Consider the following 15,635-nt stretch of genomic DNA (forward strand, 5'->3'; position numbering starts at 1 on the left):
TGGATGTATTTCATTCATTTCATTGTGGTTATACTCTTCGTTTTTGGGCCCAGCTTGGACTTTGCGTATTTGGTTGCGATTTTATTTCACTTTGTTTTTTGTTTTTATCCCTGTATATGTCCTGGTTCCTGAGTCCTTTGTGCTTTATCTTTTGCCATATACACATGTATTTTTTTTACCCTTCTCTGTTTCTCCGTGTATCCATTCTCTCTCTCCCTCTCTCTTTGCACACAACGGCCGCAAGATTTACTTATTTAATTTGGTTCACCCTGTCCCTGTGTATGTGGTCGCTGGAACATGCCTGTTTTATATCCTGTAATAAGCATGGGAAGAATAGGGGATTCATGATTTTTGAATCCGGAAAATAGAACGACCCTTCTGCTCTAATAATGATATATCAAGTAGCATTTGAATTTAATATTAAGTTTCTTGAATATTTTGCATCCTTTTGAGAAGTCGAAGGGAGGAGCTACTAGGTCTACTAGATTAGTCCTGATTAGTCCTTTTAATTTCCTTTTAATCAATAATAAAGAGGATCGTGTGGCCGAATGAAGTCTTACGATTTATTCTATTGCTGTCTTCCCATTATAAGTAGACGACTTTAAATAGCTTCCAAATTAAATCTATTGCTGGGTATTTTTAAGTCGTCTAACCTGATTAAAGTTTGTAAACTGTTTCTTTTTAGTTGATTTCAAGTTGTGTGTGAACCATTTTTGATTACATGTATTTGGCTTTTTAATTTCATGGCCGTCATTTGCAGATTCAGTTCATCAAAAGAGAAGAACGTAAATGAGAGGGGAAATTCATTTTTATTTTATTGATATATCAAATTTCATTTAATGAATCTAAATCATTTATGGCAATTTTGCTTTAAGTATGTCTAAATTCCTCTAAAGCTCATGCTCCCTGAACCATTCCTCCTCCTACAGTGCACTCTTTTTTATAATCGGCTTAAAAATTTTTAGTGTCCTTTAACCCGACTTAGGCTTCACTTTGATCTCCGGCAACCTTTTAATACCCTCTCAGAAGCGAAAGAAACAAAAGAAAAAACAGCATAACCTCTTCTTTGTCTTCTTCGGTTGCCTATAAATTACTCAGCAGAAAAACCGAAAATTTCAGCGCGCTTATCAAAGATAATTTTAAGCCGCATTTAAAATGATTTCTCTTTCTGTTGAGCTACGCGAATTTTCTTCTCTGTGCTGGTGTTTTCCCCTTTTTTGTGCTGACTCGACGTTGTCTGGCAACGAGAAGGAAAACTTCTCCCACTCCCACTCCCACTCTTCTTCTTCAATTCAATGTTGACAGTAAGCCCAAAAAAACGAAAGAAAACGAACCTCGGTTGGCATTGCGCTTTATTTTTTGTCCTTTAATTTTTGGTAGAGTCCTTTTGCCATTCCTGTTCCAAAAAAGGGTAGACAGACAGATGACGGTGGCCCTTGGACTTTTATACAAATATTTGAACGACGGAGTACACAGCAGCTCATTTTTTGGTCAAAGTCAAATTTTGAAGGGCTTAATAGTAAGAGAGAAGGCGTTTAAATAGATAGAAGGGGGTGATGAGGAGGGGAGACGAACAGACTTGTGTGTAATTAAGCAAAAATGTGAAATCGTTTGTAGTTCTTGTTGTTGTGTTAATAATTGCTTGTAAATAGATCAAAGTTGGCATCCAATTTGAGATATCCGAAGAGTTGGATGTCGTTCAATTCCCAAATGGATTAAGTTAGACTAATTGGCGGTTGGAGAATGAAGTACGAAAACATATCGAGAAGTCCTTTTGGGAGTTGAAACTTATAGGATTAAATAGGAATGAATGACCAAAGGGTAGATTCATTTGATATATTGAAGGAATTCCACGTCAAAAAGGGGGGAAACCGTAGCCAAACCTTGAATAAATAAATAAGAGACATACATAGAGCTTGTAAGCCACATGATAACCGCTTTACCATATTAATTTTCTTAAAATTTTAAATAATCTATTAATTATGGACGGACTTCATATGAAGAATGCAAAAAAAACAAACTATAAGGATGCATCTTATACCAGGACTTCTAATTCGAACTTCATTATACGCTTAAAGGATTTAATTTAAATTTTTAAAAATAACGAGTCATGAACAAACCGTCTAAAGGACTGCTACACAATAATCCTTATTCATTGGTTGCTTCTTTCCATTTGCAAAAACCTTTTCAATTGGCTTTTCATTATGCTGCATTTCTGCTTTAGCTTCCTGGCTGGTGCTCGTCTCGTCTTCTCTATTGTCCTTGAGATCTCTCTCTTAAAGTTCTCTTGCTAGTTTGTTGTTTTTCTCAATAGTTAAGTCCACTTCAATTTACATTGATTTCAAGTTGTTTCGCTCAACTAAAAGTGCCTTCTCACTCACTCACTTACTCACTACTTACAAATCGACATTATGAGCTGAAAAAAAGGGCCAAGAAGAACAATAATGAAACTAACCAACAACAGCAACTGGAGGAGAATCAAAGAATCTTTTTTCAGACTTCACCTGCAAAATGAAGTAAGTAAGTCGTCTCGCCGACTTGGGTATACCATACACCAGGTGAAACAAATATTTAAAATTTCGAAAACCAAATGTATGTCTACTAAATTGTTTTAACATGCCTCATACCATTTGCTATCTCGCTCACTCTACAAACACACAAGCACTCTAGCGCCGCCACTAGCCAACGGCCAATTCTGCCCTTATGGATCGCGTAGCAAAATACGTTCATACGTATATTTTGTATGTTTCTAGTCCGATTTCAATCAAATTTGGTAGTTTGATAGAAATAGATAAGATTTATTAGTCTGCCAAATTTGATCGCGATGGTCAAAAAATTGCAAAAGCTAATCGGTTTTTTCTAAATTATGGAAGCGGAAGTGGGCGTGGCAACATATTAAAATATATGTGTTCTGCGCGCATACTAAGCCAATATACATACTAAATTTTGTGACTTTAGCTTTGTTAGTTTTCGAGAAAATCAGTTTTGTTTAATTTTCGGGGGCGGAAATGGGCGTGGCATAATTTTTAAATAGTCAATATCTGCGCGTCTATTAAGCTAACTTACATACCAAATTTAATGTCGGTAGCTGTCATAGTTTTTAAGAAAATCAGAGTTATGTAAATTCCGGGGGCGGAAGGGGGCGTGGCAAAAAGTTGGAACAATTATTTTCTGCGCGCTAACTAAACGAGTATATAAACCAAATTTGATGTTTCTATCTGCTATACTTTTTAAGAAAAACAGTTTTATGTAAATTCTGGGGGCGGAAGGGGGCGTGGCAAAAATTTGAAACAAACTCGATAAGCGTACATACTACACGAGACTGCATACCAAATTTGGTGGCTCTAGCTCTTATAGTCTCCGAGATCTAGGTGTTCATACGGACGGACGGACGGACGGACGGACGGACGGACGGACGGACGGACAGACGGACATGGCTAGATCGACTCAGATTTTGATCCTGATAAAGAATATATATACTTTGTGGGGTCGGAGATGCTTCCTTCTGCCTGTTACATACATTTTGGCGACTTTAATATACCATTTCACCCTATGGGTGTATGGTATAAAAAAAAAAAGAAGGACGAAAAGGAAAATGCGAAAAATCTTCCATGTCCTTTGCCACAGAGTTTAGTTGACTTGAGTTAAGCCGCCTTCTCCACATCTTCTGCCTGTGTTGTCCTTGTCCTTGTCAAAAAATGGAACAAACCCAGCGCTGGAGGGGATGGGGCAGCAACCTGTTCTATTTTCCTTTGCTCTCCTACTCGCATCTTTTTTTCTTGGCTTCTTTCTCTCTCGAGTAATCAAGTAAAATTAGTAAGTTTCTTTAGTGGTTGTTTGGACGACTCCCAGGACAATTTCCTTCGGTCGGCAAATTGTTGACAGCTGCTCGACTGGCGCCGCCTGTCGAAATGAAGATAAATGCGACAAGAAATTTAAAGAAAAATCACTAAATTTAAAGGCAAAAGAAATAAACCAGCGCAAAAGTGTTGAAAGATTCTAAAAAAATGTGTACAACTTTGGAAATCATAGAAAAAGTCTCCGATAGTCGTCTTTCTTGTTAAGTCGATAGTTTTTTTTTTGGGGTCGTAGTAAAACTTTGAAATGTGTTTGCCTAGTTTGTGCACTGATGTTGATGAAGATGAATTGCAGTTTGGCAAGAGTTGCTCCCATTTGATAGTAACCAAGTTGCAAGTTATCCATGTTGTTTGTTGCATGTACCAAGAAGTTTTTTTTTTCGCTTTGTCCTGAAAAAGTTTTTAATAAAATTGTCACAATTCGATATCAGAAAAAAATAAATAAAAGTAGGTTAACCCGTAGAAGCGGCATAAAAGACTGTAAAACTATTGCAAAAAGGTTACAAAGTAATTAAATTGCAACAACATTTATTTGCCAATTTCTTAGGTAAATAATTGCTTCAAAATCAACCTGAAAGGTGTCAAATTTCTTTTTGGACAAATAAGTGAAAAATTTCTCTTTATTTGCATAAATCTTGCAAAAAACAAAGCAAAATTCTTAAATTGTTTATAGTTATAATCATTTAATTTGCTTTAATGAGTTATTTAATTGAAAAATTTCCAAAGAAATTGTGTTAAATAATTAGATTACAAAAAAGTTGTTAAAATTTTCCAAAAATTGTTTTCAAGATTTGCCAAAACAAAAAAAAATTGTCCAAATTTTCTTTATCTTGCTTTCTGACAAATAGAAAACAACTAAAGAAAAGCTTTTCTCTTTCAGTGACTTTCAAACTTTACTAAATTAAAGTCACAAAAGTCAAGAGAGGGTTAAATACTTAGTAGAATAAAGAGAGAGATGGAGGGGAAAGGATGTGGAGGAGAAACTGAGAGAGTGTGAGTAGTGAGGGACAAATGAATTTGAAACTTTTTCGTCTGAACAACAAAATACAAAACAACATTACAAAAACTTCACACAGAAAACTTCAAAATGCAACAAAGCAGAGGGAGAGAGACGAGCACAAAAAGCTGGACAAAAAGGCAATAATCAAAATCAAAAAAGAAAGGAATGGAGAAAGGGTAAGAATTTGCTACATGAAAAAGTATAAAAGACAAAGCAAAAGGCACAAAGTGCAATTATATTACATTTAGACCCCAAGAAGAAGCAGAAGTTTGGTGGAGAAGGAATAGTGTCTGCTGTGGGGGAGTTGGGAGGCACGCAGAGTATTCAATGTTATGTGTAATTATATGCGGGTTTGATTTATTGACACACACACACGGTCACACATACAGTTAATCCTTTAAGCCTTTAAGAAGGAAAAACAAACAGTGAATGGTCAATTAGTCACACCGCCAAATGAATGCGCTTTAAGGTCATTTGTTTAATTGTAAGGGTATGTTGGAAATTCGTCACTTTGTTAATGGTTTTACTGATCAAAAAGTCAACAACTTATTAACCCATTTAAGATTTGAGTTATTAAATGAAAGGGTATATAAAAATCTGACTTTGAATTAACTTCAGTGAATTTTTCTCTTTCTTTCTCTATACTTTTCTCCACTTGTGTATTTCTCTTTCCTATCTTCTTTCTATGTATGTATATAGGTGTGTGTGTGTGTGTGTATATGTATATGTTTACTTGGCGATTTTCTGGCTGACTAAACCTCAAATAGCATTAGCCTAATGGCCATTTGCTGCTGCTGCTGGTTGTGCAAATAGTCGATTTTCAGTCAAGAGGCCAAATTGGGTCAACTTAAAAGCGCGGCGGCACCTGGTCAAAGACAAGGACTAAGAACCTATGATTAAATGTTGACTGTCTCCATCTCGCTCTCTCTCTCTCTCTCCCACTTTGTATATAGATAACACACTATATATATTGGTAGCAGAAGAGGGCGTGTTCGTTTAGACAAATGGTTAATGGAAATGGTTTGCTTTTTCGTCCATTTTTTCTAACCTTAATGAGAATTTAGTTTGGCATAGAAAAATGAAATCTATACGAAGAAAAAAACTGATTTGCATTTCACAGAAAAATTGCTTTAAATAGAAAGGGAAGTTTCAACTAAAAGTAAATTTAAATTAGGAGAAATTAAATCTCACTGCCGATTGAAATTATAATTTATATGTATATATGTAGGTATGAAATATTTTTCAAAAATCTACAATTAATAAACCTTAACAAAATTAATAAAATTGGTTTTGCAGAATAAACCTTAACTTTGTATTCAATAATTTTCAATAACTTGTTGGTAAGGGTATTTATGATTCGTTTTGAAACCAAAACAAAGGGTATTTGGAGTTCTCTTGTGGATTTTCATCAGGCGGCAGTTGACAACACAACTAACGGTTAAAAACTTGGCCCCATCTCTGGTTTTAATGCAAAAGGCAACAACAATTTTTTCGTCTATTTTGCCTCTTGAGCTCCTCTCTCTACTATTCTCTTTTGTCTGCACTGAGCGCCGCTTTGATTGCTCCCCCACAAACACTCCTGAGCTAAGCTTGCAATTCTAACTGTTAATCCTCTCATTACCTTTGTGGACTTTTGCAATTATTTTCATGATGAAATCGTTCAGCTCCTCCTCTCGTCCATTTGTTCGTAGACTATTGACCGTGAAGGAGTTCAAAATTGAAGGCGCTGCGCGTGCGTTTTGTACTGAAATTATATATACATATATAATATTCTTTTTCTTTTAATTAGTCAGTCAAAAGTATCAGAGTTCTATATAACCGAGTGTCGCGAGTGTTGAAAGTAGAGTTTTTTAGACATTTTATTAAAGTAAATTTCAATTGTTCCGTGTGCGTACATATAAAACCGTTGAACGTGTTTTTTTTGGTGCATTGAAAACGAAGTCAAAAGTTAACTGTTGTTCTACCTCCCGCCTGCCGCCGCCTCTCTCTATTGACTATTGACTATTATCTTTTATTGTGACAGTGTAAATAATAAAAATCGAACAAACCAATATGTATACTCGCTCTTCGTTTTTGGCCAATCGCCGTATAATGTTTGATTTTTCGGAAAAAAGTTCCAATGATTTGGCTTTATTGGAGTAAGTTTTAAGGCTAATAAAAAACTGTAATTTACGGTAGAAATTCGTAGATAATGAACAGACAAATTTTTGAATTGAATACAGTGGAAAATTGTAAATTGTGAAGAAATTAAAACTAATAAACCTTATGTAAGAAATATGTGAATTTACAGTTTACACTTATCACTTTTTTTTTGGGAACAGTAAATTAAAATTAAAGAGTTATAATTTCACTTTATCATAATTGAAATAATTGCATAAATTTATAAAGAAAAAATATATATTGAATTGCAAAATGTTTTATTTGTTAAATATAAAATTATTGGTATATAAATTTATATAATGTTAAAACATATTGCAATGGCTTCTCGATATTTCTAAATCGAAGAGCTATTTTATGACTAGGAATTTTCCAGATTTTACCACGTAGCCTTTATGGCAAATAGAAAATAAATATTAACTATTTTAAAGATAAATTTCTTCAATGAATGTGTTTACTGTACTAATACTATTTATATTCCTTTTCTGTCTCTTTCTCAGTGCATTTGGAATGAGCGATAAGAGCAGCAGTGCAACCAACAGCCTTCCGAATAGTCCCATACATAGCAACAACAACAATAATTCGTTGCTCAATAACAACAATAGCATTGGTAGCAGCTGTAGCAGCCACAATAACATCAACCCAAATCTTGGTGGCAGCAACAATTCTCTGGTGGGCAGCAATAGCAGCACAATTGCAGCCGCCGCTGCTGCAGCGGTTAACGGTATTATGTCCACGACAGGTTTGATGGGCAACACCAACGGCAATAATAACAACAACAATAATAATCCATGCAGCGCGAATCGTAATATGGTGGTCGGCATGGACGATGATTCATGCTTCCGTTTGGATACCGATGCAACCGTTACCTATGGCGAGAAGGAGCCCGATCCGGATAATATTAAAATGTTTGTGGGTCAGGTACCCAAATCAATGGATGAAACGCAATTGCGTGAAATGTTTGAAGAATACGGTGCAGTCCATTCGATAAATGTGCTGCGTGATAAGGCCACTGGCATTAGTAAAGGTAAGCTCCCCCACAGAAAACCCACCGAAATACAAACAACACTTAAACAAATTTGGGCTCAACTACTACGGTGATTACCATAAAGAATGAATAAATGACTAAGGTTATTGTTTTAGAATATGAAATATATGAAATCAATATGAAAATTGATTATACATTTTTAATATTTCTTATTGAGGTTCCACTGTAAGCTAAAGACTCAAATTTCATGCGGGTAGTCATTACATTTTACCATCATCAACAACGCCTCATCATCCTTTTTGCTCCCCCCTCTCTCTCTCTCTCTCTCTCTCTCTGTCTCTCTCCCTGTCTCTCACTTAGTTTCGCTTTTGTTTGACTTCTGCTGTCTGATAAATTGCATTCGAATTTGTTGCGGTAAATACCAGAGAAAGCTTTCTCGTTAAAGCTCTAACAGTTTCTCTCTCCCCCCAGGGCCTTGCCATTCATGTAGATGAGTTACTAACACAAACAGACGCACACACACACCCACACACAAGGGCAGGGGGAAGAGAGAATGCGCGAGGTAACATTAATATGATAGAGGATATCGTTGTGTCTTCTCTTTCTCTCTACCCCTTTTTAATTGAATGCATTTGCCTTTTTGCCATTTCTCATTTCATTTCATCAGCAAATTGCCTTTTTGTGTGCTTCTCGCTATTTGTCTATAAAATGGAGAATTTTTTTGGCTGGGCAAGTGAAGCGGGTAGAGTGTCTCTCCCACAGCAGACAATGAGTAAAGAGTAAACAAAAGAATTGAAGATGATTTTACACATTTTTTTCTATAGTTCTATGGTTGTGTGTTGTCTTAGTATTTTTGCTGATTGTTTTATTACCGACTTTGAAATACACTTTAACGCTTTCTGTTGCATGTTGTTTAACCTAAAAGTGGAATGCCAAGATTCAACTCTCTAAACGTGTACATTGACAGTTTTTTCTTCCAAAATTGTTGGATTATTTTATTATACCAAAAACAGATACCCAAAATCGATAGGAATTCTATCTTATTTTAAGTAACATATTAGTAATCCTTACCCATAATATTTCCAAACGAAGATATCCTTAACAGCGCGAAGAGATAAGGTTTTTCCATGCTGGGAGATGTTTCCTTAAGAAAACTTCTGGTATTTAAAATAAAATCGCTGTTTGAAAGCTAATTTAATTACATTTGCTACTCCAATTTATTATTACATATATCAAAGTTAGAGCTCACTGTCTTAAAGAAAAACAGAAATAGTATTATTATTATTCGCTGAAACAAATCGTCAAGAAGTCGTAACTGTAGACGTTTTTTGAGTTTAGATTCAGAAGCATCCCAGTATTAATATGCCCCTAAATTTAGAGATTTTTAACATTATACACACAATGAAAATTATTATTTTATCATAAATATCACCAGAATTTGCCTTTTTCATACTCTTCTTTTTTCATTTGTTGTTGTGGGATTGTATTATTCATCTCTTTGAATTTCATTTTGCCAAGTGCACTTTACTTAGTTTTATTGAGGCTCATTCATAACGGTTCAACTTCAGCATTCTAATCTTTATTTCGCTTTTCAATTGTCATCCTCTGTCTATTCATATTTTTGATTCATTGTTCATATTTATCTATGTGTACAAATATATATATATATATTTTATTTAGCTTTGCCTTTTGCTAGTCGCCTGCATTTGACAGATTCCAGCCTTTGGGATTCTTTTCTTTATTTTTGCCATTTTATGGGCGTTGGTCAGTTGGTTAGGGCTGGGTTTTTTTTAGGGGGCGTGACTCAAACCCAGTTCAGTACAAAAGTAAAAGCGCAAACAGTTTTAGAAGCACTTAAGTGGCGCGTTGTGTTGATGATTTATGACAAGCATTTTAAGTGCCACTGACTGAAAGAGAGAGAGTTAGAGTGAGGCGGGGGTGCATGGACTCTACTATCTTTTTCATATATGAGGGTCAGCAGGACGATGGGATAGTAAACTAGTTGGAGTTTCGGTTTGTGTCACTTATACATGAAAGCTAGTAAAAGGCGTTTGGGGTTACCGCCCAAAAATTCGACACAAATTGCATTTGAAGAAAGTTTGGTTTGTTGTCTATGTCACTAGTAAAGTAGCTGGAGTTGTTCAGCCTGATGACCCAAAGAAAAGATGTTTGAAATTCCAAGCCCATTTTTTGCAGTTGGGCTAGTATCAATTGATTCAATTCATTTCATTAATAAATTATAATTAATTTTATTCAGTTTTTGAATCCGAACTAGTTCAGTAGCAATTTAGTTTGAAACTATCTTTTAGACAAATCATTTTCTTCCAAGTCCGTTTCGGTTTACGATTTCTAACAAATTTGATCTCCTCGTAATATAAATGTTTTACAGGTTTCTAATTGAAGTCCTTTAAATAGAAAACAGCTAAATATGGCATTTCAGACAGTTTTTATGATTGCATTTTTAAAGAAGCTCATGGATCCTTGTGGATTACATTTTGCTCTTTTCCGCAAACTGCTTTAGCTTGTTGTTTACTGTTTCTTTCGATAACTTTTGGCATTTTTTTGCTATTTGTATAAAAATTTCCTTTCTTGAAAACTTCCTGGCTTTTGATAGTCGTCGTAGTAGTAGAAGAAGTAACAAACTAACAAGCATTTCCATTTAGATGGCAAAAATGTTAACCTAGTTCCTATTTTTTCGTGCTTGTCCTAGTCCCAAGAATTTGTTTGGCTATGGCTGTTGCATTTTTATGGGCCAAAAAGAGAGTTTGTTTCTCATAGTCCTCGCTCTCTCTTCGCCTTCTGCTTCGTCGTCGTCTACTTCATCCTCAATGCAAAATGACACTTTTAAGTGCGATGGCTTGACCTCTGAACCAGAAAGTCGTAAATAACACAAAACAAAACACACAAGAAACAAAAAAGTATTTTTAGGGCAAATGTTTCCCCTGCTAAACCAAACCCAAAAAAAAATTGAAAAAACAAAAAGCACAAAAAAAGATATCGCTACATTGAAGTTGAAATACTCTTACCCCAACCGATGTCTAGGCATGAGATGTAAGTTCCAACAGTCATAGAGACAGCCATTATCTATGTTGGATATTATTGAAAAAGCTTTCCAAATCAATTTACTATATTACATTCTACGTAAAGTTTTAAGGCAAAACTAATATACCCTCTTATTGGAGGAAAGTGTATGAAAAAACCAAAAAATTGTTTTTGGCACTAAATTTTGTTAGCGTTGGCCAGTTACTTTTTGGTAGGATTTTCTCTATGCTGTGTTTTTCGGTTATTGTTGCTGCTGCTGCGGGTGTTTGTGGTTCTGTGGCTAAAAGATAAGGTTATAGAGAGAGAAAGAGAGAGAGAGAGAGAGTGTGAACGGAAGGGGAAAAGGAGTGAGGAGGCGTATTAGGGCCAGGTGGAGAACTAGAGCGGGACAAGGTTAAGCGCTTGGGTCATAATTTATTAGCGCTTGTGGTTGAACGAGGGACGAGAGGAGGGAAACGTAGACAAAATGAAGACAGTGTAAGAGAGAAGGACAGGAAGGTTTCACTCTGCGGTTTTCCTTCAGATTTAGTTGTTCAGGTGCGAACAAGCAGCCTTCTAGGCTGTTTTGTGGTGAATTTTAGTGTTAAACGTATTTAAAATTTGTGGCTATAAAAGAATTAAAAAAGGTGCTCTTACTAGGGAACGAGTCAATTGGCATTACTTGAATCTTTTACAGTTTGATTCTTAGCCAGGCTAATCTGTTTCGCATTTTATTTCTCACTATTTCTTTGATTAATTTATATCATCTTTATCACGATTTTCTGGGCAGAGCTACTCTGCTTGCCATTTCAATTTAGGCCACAATAGAACCATATGTCACACCACTCTCCATTAACAACCTTGATCCAAAATCCACCCATGTCCTGTAACCTTCTTCTTCTCCTACTTCTACTGTCAGTTTCTTCCGCTGTTTCTGTGATTTATGACCTTCTTCGCCCTTCTACTCTTAAAAACCAACTTGCTGACCAAGAAAAATCTCGCAGAAAAAATGGAGGAGGGAGGAGAGCTCTAAAATATATTTCACACACACACAGTGGGTTAAAGAGGCGGTTCGGTTGTTGGTGGGTCAGTTAGCAGCTTCTTTTTATTTTCTCTTCCTTTTCGTTCGCTATCTTTCTGCTCTTGAGAACTTCATTTTGAAAGGCTTCTCCTGTCCAGCTGTCCAATGTCACCAAAAACGCAAGAAAATGTAAGAGGAAGAAAAAGTAACGCACTTATCTAACGCCTTCATCACAGACTACTTTCCCTTCGTCGTTCTTTCTCTACCTTCTCCCCCTCCCTTTGGCACTTTGTGCTCTTGACATTTTTATTTAGCTGCTGCAGTGAGCGTGAAAAATGCATAAAATTTCACTTAATTTTCACCACCAACAAAACCAAACTGAAAACCAAAACCAAAAAGCAAAAGGGATTTTCATTTTTGGTTAAGGCTAAGAAGGCGGGCGACGGTAAGGAATTTGCAATAGCTTTTACGACTTCGTTCTTCCTTTTTTTTTGTGAGGGGCGTGCCCACTGAACTATTGCTAAACGTTTGTCACACGGTCTATAGGAAATAGAGAAGGACATCAAGGACAACAGAGATGACAGCGTGAGAGACGTTCTCTTTAATGAAAAGACTTATTACTTATTATTGTGAAGTTCATTTTCACCTCTTTGAAAATATTCAATTTTTTGTCGAGGATCAGTAGAGTTTGTTAACTAGATATTATATTAATTCAAAAATTTATAGAGATTGGTTAGCTTCAAAGATCACACGACCGAAGATCAAACGATCTAAGAATAAACTATGTAGATTATATTTGGATATTTCCTATTTTATACAAAATACCTTACCGATCGATTTACTTCTTTGCCGGCGACTTTTAATTGGTCAATCTTTTTATCTTTTACAAAGAATCGATCAAAGTTGGTTGATTCCAGTAAAAATGAAGTTTAAGTTTTGAGAATGTGTAGAATTATTTTCCTATTTTTCCAACTACTTAGTTGAAGAAGTGTTCTTTTAAAGTGTCATCTCTAAACTTAAACCTTTGAGCACTTATAATCATTCTTTGACTATTTGTCAGATGGTGGCTCTCTCTCTCTCTCTTCTGTTAGTTTCGTTCTTATGGTCGTCGTGACCAGCCTTGGTTCAATTTTCCCTTTTATCTATGGGAATGAAAATGAGCATAAACTAAATTCGATTGTTTCCACTTGTTTCGATTTCAGTTTCAGTTGTTCTTCTATCTTGGTCTATTCTCAGCAGCACTACTACTAAATCTCTGGCAGCAAAGTTTAACGACATTGATTTATTTTACTTCGATTAATTCGTTTCCTTTCCCATACATCGTGTGTGTGTGTGTTGTCCTGAGCACATCCTTTTTCCTGGACTTTGGCACGTCTCTTTCTCTGTTTTTGTGTCTGGGCCAAAGGCTCTCGATTTCATCAGGCGTCGGCGAAGGCGACTGCCCACTTGGCACCCACTGCTAGGATTAAGTTTTCCATCTTTTTTTTCTTTTCCTTTGCTGTTCTTGTTGTGTTTTCGTCCAAAAACGTGACTGGGTGTCGTTTTCAGCTTTAGTTTTGTTCCCTTTTACACCACCCACCACCTACACCTTACCCACTCGTCCTCATACTTCTCCTTTGCCCTTATCTCACTCTGTCTCTCCGTTTCTCTCTGTTTGCTCTTAGTGTGTTGTCTTGGTCTTTGGATTTGATTCTAACTGCAGTTGACATGCACATAATGGGAATTGAGAGATTTTTCTTCGTTGTCCTCCTGGTTCGTGTCGCCTTTCTACTTCCTCCAACTGGCCTCTACTTTCCTTCATTGTTTGTTACCCGTTCCCGGCTATATATATTTTATTGCATTTCAAATCGTTTCGATTTTCTTACATTTGTTACATTTTAACGCTAGTTTCATTTTAAGTGATATTTAATCTGCGATTGTGCGGTCAGTAGTACGATTAAGACACTGTACAGAGAAAAGGAGGGAGTTTCAGTTCAGTTTTAAATTGGTTTTATTATTCGTAGCTCAAAAAAAGTTTATCATGTGCTCTTAAGAAATTACTTTTGACCACTTTTTTGAGCAGTTTTATACTCTTACCATGAGCTTCGTTAAGCTAAAAAGACTAAATTTAATATTTAACTTAAGAGACTAGGCATTTCCATCTTGAATTCTTTTCATCTTCAGTTTGCTGCAACATTTTTTAGGTTTTGCACATTGTGTGCATATAATTATTATTTCACTTGGCAAAACATGCAAAATTTTCACTTTAAAGAGGGAGAAAAATCATTACTACTTGCTCTCCCTCATTCATTTTTCGCTTTTTCTGCCACATGGCATTTCATTTCAATTTCACCGACTAAAAAAAAAAAAGGAAAAAACCGAAATAAAAAAGAGAAAAGAAAAACCTTTTGCATGGGTTTTATTTTATGTGCCAGAAATTCTTGGGTTTTTTTTTCTTTCCTTTTTTTATTTGGGTAACACCAAATCTGTGGCCAAGGCATAAAAAAGCACACACACACGCAAACACACACACACTGAAACATACACAAAGAGCGACTGAACGCAGAGCTTCGGTTAAAATCCATTTCCGGCTCTTGCACATTGCCTGGCTCTCCCTTCCTCTGACGTCCTTTTTTCGTCCTGCTGCCTGCGCTAACTGTGACTACAAAACTTAATATGGCAATAGTTGCATAATGCAATTACCCAGCGTATCGGCATTTGGCGGCCATTTCGGTTCAGTCAGGCGTAATGTTGTACCCTGGCGTTTCTCTAGGTATACAAGGGTCTGAGTAAAGGGCGAGCTTCTACCCGGCAATACACACACACACACCTTTCTACACCCACACAGGTAATTCAATCTGTCGCCCAGTTTTTGCGTCGCCGTCGTCGCGAACATTTTTCTGCATTTTTCACATATTTGCAAAATATTTTCATTTCGCATTTTTTAAACGTTTTTTTTTTGTTCGTGTTTTCCGGAAGAATGAAGGTTAGGTTAGAGGCAGATGGCTTTACAGCCACATCGGCTTATATCTTTTCCACATTCCCCACCCTCTGTTGCACTTTTCATTATCCGAGTTTAAGTTTACAGGTCTATGATCAAAAAACTTTTGTAGGTGACTTTAAACTAAACCAGAGGGCCGGGGCTAACTTCGACCGCGTCAAAGTTTGTATACCCTTGCAACTTTTTTGGTAACTTTTTCCTTACCTATAGCCATCAAAGTGAAAAAACCTTTAAGCTAAAAGGGAGAAAGTCCGAAAGAACGGCCTACAATCTTAGCATAAGAAATAACGAAGATATTGATCAAAGTCACTGTTTTCCACCGATCGTTCCTATGGGAGCTATATGATATAGTTACCCGATCCTTATCAAATTTGGCACAGTTATTAACAGATATATTAAACTAACAAATGTTTAATATAAAAGCAATCGCGTCAAAAGTAACGAAGTTATTGACAAAAGTCACTGTTTTCGAAAGATCGTTCCTATGGGAGCTATATGATATAGTCACCCGATCTTGATCAAATTTGGCATAGTCGTTTATATGTGTAATTAACTCACCAATACTAAATTTCATGACAATAGTTTAGAAAATAACAAAGTTATTGAGAAAA

At 36.0% G+C, this 15,635-nt stretch overlaps 1 protein-coding gene across 2 annotated transcripts in view; it reads left to right on the plus strand.

Moving 5' to 3' along the window:
* The window catches only part of LOC6642195 (CUGBP Elav-like family member 2), an 83,683-nt gene that overhangs the window by 30,767 nt on the left and 37,281 nt on the right, over positions 1 to 15,635 (plus strand). Inside the window, exons 1-2 of one of the 2 annotated variants that reach the window (XM_015178394.3) lie at positions 6,536 to 6,995; positions 7,515 to 8,041. In XM_015178394.3, the coding sequence (XP_015033880.1) occupies positions 6,910 to 6,995; positions 7,515 to 8,041 (613 nt within the window). In that variant the 5' untranslated portion in view covers positions 6,536 to 6,909. Of the gene's footprint in view, positions 1 to 6,535; positions 6,996 to 7,514; positions 8,042 to 15,635 lie in introns of those variants that run through there. The other variant, XM_002065477.4, reaches the window with a different exon arrangement.

The sequence above is a fragment of the Drosophila willistoni genome (genome assembly GCF_018902025.1).
Source record: "Drosophila willistoni isolate 14030-0811.24 chromosome 2R unlocalized genomic scaffold, UCI_dwil_1.1 Seg167, whole genome shotgun sequence".
Lineage (NCBI taxonomy): Eukaryota > Metazoa > Arthropoda > Insecta > Diptera > Drosophilidae > Drosophila > Drosophila willistoni.